The sequence below is a fragment of the Myxocyprinus asiaticus genome, chromosome 31, assembly GCF_019703515.2.
Source record: "Myxocyprinus asiaticus isolate MX2 ecotype Aquarium Trade chromosome 31, UBuf_Myxa_2, whole genome shotgun sequence".
NCBI classification, from domain to species: domain Eukaryota; kingdom Metazoa; phylum Chordata; class Actinopteri; order Cypriniformes; family Catostomidae; genus Myxocyprinus; species Myxocyprinus asiaticus.
Genome location: NC_059374.1, coordinates 41,585,591 through 41,598,144, shown reverse-complemented (window position 1 = coordinate 41,598,144; position 12,554 = coordinate 41,585,591). Strand labels below are relative to the sequence as shown.

The 12,554-nt window shown below is 39.0% G+C and overlaps 1 protein-coding gene across 5 annotated transcripts in view; it reads left to right on the top strand.

Annotated features, from left to right (window-relative positions):
• Positions 1-12,554, top strand: part of LOC127422584 (glutamate receptor 4-like) — a 130,498-nt gene that overhangs the window by 35,764 nt on the left and 82,180 nt on the right. For all 5 annotated transcript variants that reach the window (XM_051666236.1, XM_051666234.1, XM_051666238.1 and 2 more), the window contains exon 4: positions 9,546-9,730. In XM_051666236.1, the coding sequence (XP_051522196.1) occupies positions 9,546-9,730 (185 nt within the window). The remainder of the gene's footprint in view (positions 1-9,545; positions 9,731-12,554) is intronic.

The following is a 12,554-nucleotide window of genomic DNA, read 5'->3' as shown; positions in this document are numbered from 1 at the left end:
CATTCTTCATGTATGCACACCCTACTGGGCAGGAAGAAGAATTTCTAGCAAAAAATGACTTTAAAATGTATCTGTTTCTCACTCAAAATTATCATATCACTTCTGAATATATGGATTTAACCACTGGAGGCTCATGGATTACTTTTATACTGCCTTTATATGCTTTTTGGAGTGTAAAATGTTGGCACCCATTCACTTGCATTGTATGGACCTACAGAGCGGAGATATTCTTCTAAAAATCTTTAGTTTGTGTTCAGCAGAAGAAAGAGAGTCATACACATCTGGGATATAATGAGGGTGAGTAAATGATGAGAGAATTTTCATTTATGGGTGAACTATCCCTTTAAATGTACACATCTAATAGTGTCATTGGGGGCTGAACCCCCCTAAGATTGAAATCCTAGAATCGCCCCTGATATCTAGCATAGTTTACTGAGACTGTACAGCATAACCATAGAGATCCAAGCAACAGAAGAGTTTCTCTAATATACCAAAGTGTGCTCTAAATACCACATATTAAAGTACTACATGCTGAAAATGTTAGTAGAGCTACAGCTGAATGCATGAATACCTACTCAAACTCACACACACACACACACACACACACACACACTTGTAACTTGGCGGCTATAATAAAGTCACAGCTGCTGTCTAATTCTTTCGCCTGGCATCATGGGAGCCCTGGAGTGAGGCAAGACCTGTGTCAGACAGACAGCTTTCAGGAAGTAAAAAAAAGGAGAATTTCTTGATATAATTTGTGCACTCTGTACATCAGTTCTCTCTCTGTTCAGGAGTTTATCACAATTTAAATATCAGGGAATTAAAAAATTGTGTTTCCCAGGCCTGAAAAGTAATGGAAATTTAAATAGTGAATATATATGTTTCTAGTTTTTTCCTCTGCCCTAAAATAATTAATGTGTTAAAAATTGCTCTTGTGTAGAGAAAAACTTCCGACTGATTTCCAAATTTGTCAGTGAATCGTTCTTTTGAGTCAGTTCTTTTAGATTAGTTTAAATGGTTCACAAATCAGTCTAAATGATTAATTAGCAAATCGGTCTGAGGGTCAATGACGAGACTCATTTGTTTTATCGAAAAATGATTCTAAAATACAATAAAAATGCAATTATTATTATAATTTTTTTTGTGGATTTTTCCCCTTTTTTCTCCCAATTCCCAATGTGCTTTTAAGTCCTTGTGGTCGTGTAGTGATTCGTCTCAGTCCGGGTGGTGGAGGGCGAATCCCAGTTGCCTCCGCATCTGAGATCATCAACCCGTGCATCTTATCACGTGGCTTGTTGAGCACGTTGCCACGGAGGCAACCATGCTCAACTCACCACGAGAACGAACCACATTATAGCGATCACAAGGAGGTTACCCCATGTGACTCTACCCTCCCTAGCAACCAGGCCAATTTAGTTGCTTAGGAGACCTAGCTGGAGTCACTCAGCACGCCCTGAGATTCGAACTAGTGAACTCCAGGGGTGGTAGCCAGCGTCTTTACCACTGACCTACCCAGGCCCCCAAAAATGCAATTCTTAAAAACACCTCTTCTATGATCAGTATGTTTTACATTTCTAAGTTCATTACACTCAAAGTCATTTTGATATATTTTATTTCTGAAATTTGTTAAAGATTTCAGATTTTTTTTTATCACCCTGGATAGCCTTATTTTTCAGTGAATCAAAACGATTTTTATTTTTATTTTATTTTAATCCAATAATCAAAATTCCTGAAAAGGTCATGGATTATTTATGGAAGTTCATCGGTCAAAAATGGTGGGAACCCTGATCCTGGCTGCTCTTTTCCATGTATGAAATTGAAAAGAGATGGACAACCTCCTAAAGGACAAAAAATCATAACAAAAGTATCAGGAAAAAAGGTCCATATGACTAATGAGCTATATTCTAACCTTACCATATCATGTGATATTTTTGTGTGACAAACATACCATAATATTTGACATTTTCACCGAAAATCTTCTCCGTTGTTGCTCTCAAAAGGTATTTTTATTTTTGATGGCCCCTTTTCAGAGTTTCGGCAGAGAGGAAGATTTTCAGTGAATAATGACAACATTTTTAGTCCGTTCACAAAGCTATCGTATGGCTTAAAAGGACTTGAAATTTATCATATATATCATATCACTTTCATTATATGTCAAAGTGAAGCCAGGACATTCTTCAAAAACTCCCCTTTTGTGTTCAACGGAAGAGAGAAAGTCATACTGGTTTTGCAACAACATGATGACAGATGTATAGTTCACCCGAAAATAAAAATTCTAAGCTCTGCGTTGTGCCAGAGTATGCCCTTTGTAAGGCCACATAATGCCTGAGATCTCCTGCCTGCTGTCGGTCCACTCTTCTTCCGCAACGTTGAGGTCAGTGGAGCGTTAACTGCTCATCCTTGAGCCCAGAACGGCGTGGGCCGTAAGCCAATCACGCACTCATCCGTGATCTCCTGCTTAAAGCTGAGAAAGAGAAGCTAATGGATCCACTCGCATCCAACCCCCCTCCTACCTCACCCTTCGGATTATATGCTTCATCTTCACTTTCTTCTCCTCATTTGCTTAATAAGTGCTGATGTTAGAGTCCGACCACTAGTCCCTTGAGTCACCTCTCAACATCTGAGTTGGCGTTGATTCCAAGGACGGACGATGCAGCATTTTTTTCCCCCATCAATTTTGGATCATTCCTTCATTTGTTCCTCTGGTTTTTGTTGACTCTCGTGGCTCCCTAGGTGCTGAGGAGCGTTCTTTGGCTCAGACGCACTTGGATTGACCTCACACCTCTGTCTGCGGATTTGCATTGCAGAGACCTCACTAGAGCAGCCTGCTAAAAGTCTCCGATCTCATTCTAGTACACATGTGAAATGCTTTTCACAAGGGAATGTTCGGCATGACTGGAGATGTTATTATCATTGGGAAGCTGTGATATTGAGTCTGTATGGCTATGGATGATAGAGATTTTTTAATTTAAACTTCAATAAAGCCTAATTAAAGCGATATAATTTCTTCACCACTAGCGTCACCAAGCGATATTGCAAAAATAATACCCGTTTTCAAAAAGTTTTCCTGAACAGTCCCCTTCCACTGAAGATCACGTCATTGGTTGAGCCAATGTTGCTATCTTATACTTGTCAGGAGCAATGTTTGGAAACGCCACAGATTGACCAATCGAGTCAGCCGCATGTGCGAATCAAATATTCAAGCCGTAAATTCACTCTTTATTTCTTTTTAAATGGATAATCTAATTATCAAAACGTACACTAGTCCATGGCCATTTATATCATTTCCTATTATAACTTGATCATAAAACTAAAAGTAGGAAAAACAAGTCATTATTTGTTTTTTAGGGGTTCAAGCCCAAAGTGCTGAAACCCTGTTGTATTTGTAAGGATTATTATTATTATTATTCTGCCCTAAAACCGATCATGCAGACCAAACCGTAACGCCTAGAGACTTGAAACTTTGGGGAATGGCAGTACTCCGGCTGGCTAGCCATACACATGGACTCACCCCAATCGGCCAAAGGGGGGGCGCTATGGTGAACAAAACAAAAAATAACATTTTGGGCCATAACTCTTGAACTGTAAGGCCTAGGAACACAATTCTTCACAATTCTCTTTTTCCTGTGATTCCTTGCATCATGGTGAATCTTTTGGAATGCATCAAATATTTGCACCACCCTTTCGTTTTCCCGCTACTTTGGATTGTTTGAAAATAAATAAATAAATGAACTAATCCTAGGCCGTTCGCCCGATTGGAACCAAACCAGTGCAGAAAGATTCAGCAGAGTCCCGATGTGAAAAGTTATCAAAGGAATTTTGAACTTTCAATTCATCGTCAAACGGTAATCCAAAACGTATATAGTGGGTGTGGCCACTTTTACTTAAATGGTTATAAATCATGAACGGAATGAGATATTATCACTAAATGGTACACATATGCATGGGGTCATTCTGAGGATACACAAAAAATTGCGTGTCTCTACCTCTTGGTGGCGCTATAATAATAAAAAATACAAAACTGGCTCTTACTATGGAACTGTTGGTCCGATCAACTTGAAATTTTGCATGCAGTGTCTTTGTCCAAGGTGCCATCCAAGTCTATGAGGACAGTCTCATATCTTGAAAAACATCAACCAATCCAATGCAGAAATATTCAGCAGAGTCCCAATATGAAAATATTTCAAAGGAATTTTTCACTTTTGATTTATCGTCAAACAGTACGCCAAAACATATGTAGCGGGAGTGGCGATTCTTAAATGGTTATAACTCTTGAATGGAATAAGATATTATCATCAAATTTTAGCCACTTATGTAGGAGGACATGTGTCTGAGGACACATGACAAAAATTGTGCACCTTTGCCTCTTGGTGGCGCTATAACAGTCAGGAATTTAAAAAATGCCACATCTTTGTGCTACCTAACCTAATGGTTATGAAAATGTAGGCAATTTATCATTGTTTTAGGTGCATATGGACTGTCTAATTAATACTTAATATTGGTTGCATATGTACTTAAAGGCCCTAAAAGCTTGAACCTTCTTAAAGCAGTTCTTTTCTGCTCCCCATGGCTCAGTATCTAGCCTGCTCAGTGCATCCACGTGAGAGCTAACAAACTCATTGACTATTTATACACAGACGCTAATTGCAATTTAAAAAGCCACAGGTGTGGGAAATTAACCTTTAATTGCCATTTAAACCTGTGTCTGTCACCTTGTGTGTCTGTAACAAGTCCAAACATTCAAGGGTATGTAAACTTTTGATCAGGGCCATTTGGGTGATTTCTCTTGGGTGATTCATTATGATATAAAAGGAGCCAAACAACTATGTGATAATAAATGGCTTCATATGATCACTATCCTTAAATAAAAGACAGTTTTTTTGCATGATCAGTCGTATTTTCAAAAGTGTTATATTTCTCTGAAAATTAGACTTAAGGGAATAATCAGGGTTCTATACAAGTTGAGCTCAATCGACAGCAAATGTTGATTACAAAAAACTACTTTCGACTCATTCTTCCTTTTCTTTAAAAAAAGCAAAAATCGAAGTTACACAGGCACTTGCAATGGTAGTGAATGGGGCAAATGCGTAAACAATAAAATATTCAATGTTTCAAAAGTATAGCCACAACACATAAACAATAGGTGTGTTAACATGATTTTAGTGTGCCAAAATCGCTTACTAACCTTTTCTGTGTAAAGTTATAGCTAATTTTACAACTTCGTTACCATGTCGACATAACACCGTAAACTCTAAAACAACTTTACAGCTCAAATAATACAGAAGTTTTAACAGAAGAATTAATGTAAGTGCTTTTATAAAATAACAAGCTTAACATTTCTTCCTTTAAACCCTCTGAAAATTGGCCCTGTTAATTTCCATTGTAAGTGTCACACTGGAACACAGATTTGTGCTTTTTTACAGAAAAAGAGGGACAAATCTAATTAATATTTGTGGTAATCAACATTATGCCACAAGTGCTGTCCATTGATCTTAACTTGTATTGAACCCAGAACATTCTTTTAAAATCTCATGTCATTTTGCTTCTCAAGTAAACATTTTTTTGTTTGTTTTACGGATGCTTAGATCATTTTATTTTACCAGAAAATAAGACAAAAATATACAGTAAGAAAATTATTTTTATTTTTACCCAATTTTGTATAGAAGTGTTCTAACTTTTGGTAGTCTGATCAAATAATGAGTAAAAAAAAAAAAAATAAATAAAAAAAAAGAGATATTGAATATTGTCGTTGCTAGACTGTCAAGGGTTCAGAAAGTTTTACACAAAATGAGTTGAAAGGAATTAAAAATGCACATAATGAAATCATGTGACAAACATAATATGGTCATGTGAGAACCATTTTAAATGTGTATGCATTATGTATTAAGTACTTTCACAAACTATATTGCATGAGAATATTCAATGTACCGTGCGTTCAGAAAGTTTTTTCACATTTTGTTGTTGCAGCCTTATGCTAAAATGCATTAAATTATTATTTTTTCACATCAATCTTCACTCCATACCCCATAATGATTTTTTTTTTTTTTTTTATTTATCAAAAAGAAAAACTGAAATATCACACTGACATAAGTATTCAGACCCTTTACTATGACACTTGAAATTTAGCTCAGGTGCATCCCATTTCTCTGGATCATCTTTGAGATGTTTTTACACTTTGATTGGAGTCCACCGGTGGCAAATTCAATTGATTGGACAAGAATTGGAAAGGCACACACCTGTCTATATAAGCTGTACAGCTGAAAATGCATATCAGAGCAAAAACCAAACCATGAGGTCAAAGGAACTGCCTGCAGAGCTCAGAGACAGGATTGTGTTGAGGCACAGATCTGGGGAAGGCTACAAGAACATTTCAGCTGCATTGAAGGTTCCCAAGAGCACAGTGACCTCCATAATTCTTAAATGGAAGAAGTTTGGAACAACCAGGACTCTTCCTAGAGCTGGCCGCCCAGCCAGACTGAGCAATCGGGGGAGAAGGGCCTTGGTAAGAGAGGTGAACAAGAACCCGATGGTCACTCTGGTTGAGCTCCAGAGATCATGTGTGGAGATGGGAGAAACTTGCAGAAGGACAACCATCACTGCAACACTCCACCGATCTGGGCTTTATGGCAGAGTGGCCAGACGGAAGCCTCTCCTCAGTGCAAGACACATAAAAAAGCACCTAAAGGACTCTCAGACTGTGAGAAACAAGATTCTCTGGTCTGATGAAACGAAGATTGAACTGTTTGGCCTCAATTCTAAGCGTCATGTCTGGAGGAAACCAGGCACCGCTCATCACCTGCACAATACCATCCCAACGGTGAAGCATGGTGGTGGTAGCATCATGCTGTGGGGGTGTTTTTCAGGGGCAGGGACTGGGGGACTGGTCAGGGTTGAAGGAAAGCTGAACGCAGCAAAATACAGAGATATCCCAAAAGAAAACCTGGTCCAGAGTGCTCAGGACCTCAGACTGGGCCGAAGCTTCACCTTCCAACAGGACAATGACCCTAAGCACACAGCAAAGACAACATAAGAGTGGCTTAGGGACAACTCTATGAATGTCCTTGAGTGGTCCAGCCAGAGCCCGGACTTGAACACAATCAAACATCTCTGGAGATACTTGAAAATGGCTGTCCACCGACGGTCCCCATCCAACCTGACAGAGCTTGAGAGGATCTACAGCGAACAATGGCAGAAAATCCCCAAATCCAGGTGTGCAAAGCTTGTCGCATCTTACCCAAAAAGACTTGAGGCTGTAATCGCTGCCAAAGGTGCTTCAACTAAGTACTGAGTTAAGGGTCTTTTTTTTTTAATACATTTGCAAAGCCAAATTTCTTTGGTTGTATACTGCACATTTTGGTACGTCATCCAGGTATTTCATGAATACAGAAAATTCTCATATCTTGCAGATTATACATACTGCATACTACTGTCTTTTAAAACAGCAGGTAGTATGCCATAACCTCTGTTTACAGTATACACAAGAGTGAGAGAATGCAATGCTAGGTCAATTCTCTCACTAAACTGACTGCGGTTTGTGTAAGAGGGATTCTCCAGGTCTCTGTCGACGATCTGTGTTTACTCACAGGACAGCTGGTGCGAATTCATTATTCCACCAAACATATCCTCTCTCTCTCTGTGTGTGTGTGTGTGTGTGTGTGTGTGTGTCAGCTAATGGTCATCTGTGTTGTGTCTGTGCGCTTGGTTTGGGTTATATCTGCTGTTCTGAAAAGAGGAACCTGCACACACAAACAGGACTGTGCGCTTGTCCTGTTGTCCAAAGTCCTGCGGTGCGACTAAGGGCCAATTTAAAGGACATCTGTTGCTCTTGGCTGGCATAACTGGCACACTGCTGCAGACTACACACATTTGGACAGGAGACGAAGCCAGAGTGGACAGAGCACACATATACACACACATACATGCCTGTAGAAACACAGTCTGGAAAGGTGAATGTTTGTTCAAATGTTATATTGTCATGTTAGTCTTTTTAAAAATGGTAACATTTTACAGTAATCTATTAGTTACCATTGTTCAACTACATTAGTTAACAATACTTGTGTGGTGCTTATTAAACTCGGTTAATGTTAATTTCAGCATATACATATGTTGACAGTAGTCAGTGCATTATGACCTAAAATAAACTAACAATAAACAGTTGTACTCATAAATTAACATTAACCAACATTTAAAAAAATGCTGTTAAAAATATTGTTCATTATTAGTTCATGACACCTAATTATGAATAGAACCTTCTTGTAAAGTGTTACCAATAAAATGAACCATTTACATTACATTTAGGGATGCACCAATCGATACCTTGATCGGTATCGGCTCCGATACTGATGTTTTTAGACGGATCGGGTATTGGTCCGACAAGTCCGATCCAAATCTGATACCGTGTGTTAGTCATGTTACTGTCAAAAGCACCATAAAAGCACCATTAAAGTAGTCCATATGACTCGTGCATTTTATTCAAAGCCACTTAAAGTCATGCAACAGCTTTGTGAAATGTAAAAGGCTGCATTTAATAAGTAAATATACAGTATACATGTGCAGTGCGTTTTAGTGAATGCCACTGCTCTGTTGACACACATACATAACACGCGCAGACTGGTGAGGCGGTCACGGCTATTTTCAGCCCTCAGAGCTTGCGGCTATTTTCATATTTCAGCGCTAGTCACAAACAACATCTCAGATGTAGATGCTCAATAGTTTGGTTCACTTATCATTGCATTTAGAATTGCACCAGAGGAGCATTTAACCAGAATTTGAACAAGAAGTGAATTAAACTACTGTGAACTAGCCTACATACAGACACTTACAGGACTTCCTGTAGTGTTCAGACCGTCAAAATAAAAGCTTGAGGGTTTTAAAGTTAAAGGTGCACGACTGAAATATATTATTGTTGTATAATAGTCAATGATAATAATAATAATACTGGTAATATTGCTGCTACATTATTCAATAGACTAGTTAACAATAAAGTTTTTCTTAATAGGCTATACTTTCTATTGAAATAATGTGTAGTTAGAGGTTTGTGTTTCTTTACATATAAAAGAGTACCCCCATTAGTTCCACACAGTGACGTATAGATATTCAAAAGTGATTATGAATAAAATAACACTGGTATCAGATTGGGATCAGCCGATACTGAGATTTCAGATATCGGATCGGGAGAGAAAAAGTGGTATTGGTGCCTCCCTTGTTACATTGTTACATTTGGACAGTAACGTGTTACTTTAGTGTAACTTTTTCTCAGCATCATTTAATTGAGGCTCTCTCTCTTCCAGAATGGAAACATCTATAAATGCATCATTTAATCCTTAACATTTTCTGTGTATGTGTGTTACAGAAAACAAGATCACTCCAAAAATTGCAATCAGTGACATGATAATCGTTTTGCCATTTCCGGCAATAAGCGTCTCATTGCTATTGGTGTTTTTTTAACCGCAATATTAAACAAATCTCAAAAAATATTTATGGCAGTTAACTTGACAATTAAAGTGAATACAAAAATCATGTATTTTTTGTGTTTTTGTTGCTAGGATATGCCATCTTGCAGGCCATCATGGAGAAGGCGGGGCAGAACGGTTGGCAGGTTAGCGCCATCTGCGTGGAGAACTTTAACGACGCAAGCTACCGAAGACTGCTGGAAGACCTGGACCGTCGACAGGAGAAGAAATTCGTCATCGACCTCGAGACAGAACGACTCCAGAACATTCTAGAACAGGTGAGGATGAAATCCACAAAATTCTGCATGTATGACCAAAGGAAGACTAAGGAGTGTTTGGGAAACTGGTTTAAAAGTCATTAGTTTTCTAATTCCATTTGGTGATGTTAGTGGCACAGAAATACTTGCTTCAACTTAATAGTTGAAGCATAAAAATCACACACATACATACACACACCATTGAGCTTGATGGATCACAGGGCTCAACGAATGATCAGTACTTTTCTTCCCTGATATCCATCTCAGTTGTGATTTGTTGTTCTCTCTGTTCCCTCCTTCTGCCTGCAGAGCTTTTCTCTGTTCCTGACAGAATGTGAGCACGCTCTGCCTGTCATGTGCAATGAAACTTGAGAAACATGATGAACAGAGATACAGAAAGACAGAGAGAGAGAGACTGAGAGAGAGACAGGAACAGGTGTTTGCAAAACTGCTTCCAAACAGCTTGAAACAGAACCATTTCACAGTGACCTGTGCTGCAATAAAGAAAACACACACTCCATTTGGAGGATGCAATAATTCAGACATTTTCAAAAATAACACTAGATTTGCATTTCCTGTAGGAAATAACAGTGCTTGCAAGGCAGAAAAATAATAGTGTTGTGTTAAAGTTTTAGGTAAGTTTGGGTTTAAGGCTTTGGTTCTGTGTAAATAAAATGCCGCATCAGAGATAAAGACATGACGCTCAGTTTTCAGTCTGCTGTACACAAGAATCAACATATTGCAACACCATTTTTGCAGTGTAAAAGCAGCTGGTTAAATAGATATCAGAAGTAAAGGACCAGTCCATTCTGTAGGCAAGTAGATAGTACATTTACATTTACATTATAGTAGAAGACCAATCACAATTCAGTATGTAAATATAACAATGATGCCTTCAGTATTGGTAAGATTTTAAAAGGCGAGTCAATGGGAGAATTTCTGAAGAGCACCTTGGAGGACAGGGAGGGAATTTATTTTCTGAAAAATATGAGCCTTCCTTCACAAATATGAAGGTTCCCTCGCATCTATCCCTTACGAAAATTAACCATGGTTTTACTGCAGTAACCATACTTGAACCATAGTTGGTATTTGTAGTAAAACCATAACCACAAAAAAATAAAAAGATTGCTAGGAAAAGCAAGACGTATTGTGAGGGAATGCAAACTATGGCAAGGGAAAGCAAGATGTATTGTGAGGAAACAGAAACTATTGTGATGGAAACCAAGACATATTACAAAAGAACGCAATTATTGTGAGGCAAAGCAAAACGTATTGCAAAGGAATGTAAACTATGGCGAGGGAAAGCAAGACTTATTGCAGTGAAACGCAAACTATGGTGAGCGAACACAAAACGTATTGTGAGGGAATGCAAACTATGGCGAGGGAATGTAAAACGCATTGCAAGGGAACGCAAATTATAATGAGGCAACAGAAACTATTTGGAGGGAACTCAAAATATGTTGCGAGGGAACGCAAAACATATTGTGAGGGAACAGAAACTATTGGGAGGGAATGGAAAACATGTTGCGAGGGAACACAAAATGTGTTGTGAGGGAACATGAACCCTATTGCAAGAGAACACAAAACATATTGTGAGGGAACAGAAACTATTGGGAGGGAACGGAAAACATGTCGCGAGGGAACGCAAACGTGTTGCGAGGGAACGCAAAATGTGTTGCGAGGGAACGCAAAATGTGTTGCGAGGAAACGCAAAACCTATTGCGAGTGAACACGAAACCTATTGCGAGGAAACAGAAATTGGGAGGGAACGCAAAACTTGTGAGGCAATGCAAAATGTATTATGAGGGAACACAAGATCTATTGCCAGGAAACAAAACCTATTGCGAGGAAACAGAAATTGGGAGGGATGAAAATGCGTTGCGAGGAAACGCAAAATGTATTATGAGGGAACACAAAACTTATTGCGAGGGAACAGAAATTGCGAGGGAATGCAAAACCTATTGCGAGGAACAGAAATTGAGAAGGGACACAAACATATTGCAAGGAAATGCAAAACCTATTGCGAGTGAACGCGAAACCTATTGCGAGTGAACGCAAAACCTATTGCGAGACAGAAATTGGGAGGGAACGCAAAACATGTTGTGAGGGAGTGCAAAATGTATTGTGAGGGAACACAAGATCTATTGCCAGGAAACAAAACCTATTGCGAGACAGAAATTGGGAGGGAACGCAAAACGTGTTGCGAGGGAATGAAAATGCGTTGCGAGGAAACACAAAACCTATTGCGAGTGAACGCGAAACCTATTGCGAGGGAACAGAAATTGCGAGGGAACGCAAAACGTATTGCGAGGGAACACAAAATGTATTATGAGGGAACACGAAACTTATTGCGAGGAACAGAAATTGAGAAGGGACACAAACATATTGCGAGGGAAGACAAAACATATTGTGAGGGAACACAAACTATGGTGAGGGGACACAAAACATATTGCTAGGGAACAGAAATTGGGAGAGAATGGAAAACGTTGCGAGGGAACACAAAATGTGTTGTGAGGGAACGCAAAATGTATTGCGAGGAAACATGAAACCTGTTGCAAGAGAACACAAAACATATTGTGAGGGAACAGAAACTATTGGGAGGGAACGGAAAACGTGTTGCGAGGGAACGCAAAACATGTTGCGAGGAAATGCAAAACCTATCGCGAGTGAACGCGAAACCTATTGCGAGGAAACAGAAATTGGGAGGGAACGCAAAATGTGTTGCGAGGAAACACAAAACCTATTGCGAGTGAACGCGAAACCTATTGCGAGGAAACACAAAATGTATTATAAGGGAACACAAAAATTACTGCGAAGGAACAGAAATTGCGAGGGAACGCAAAAC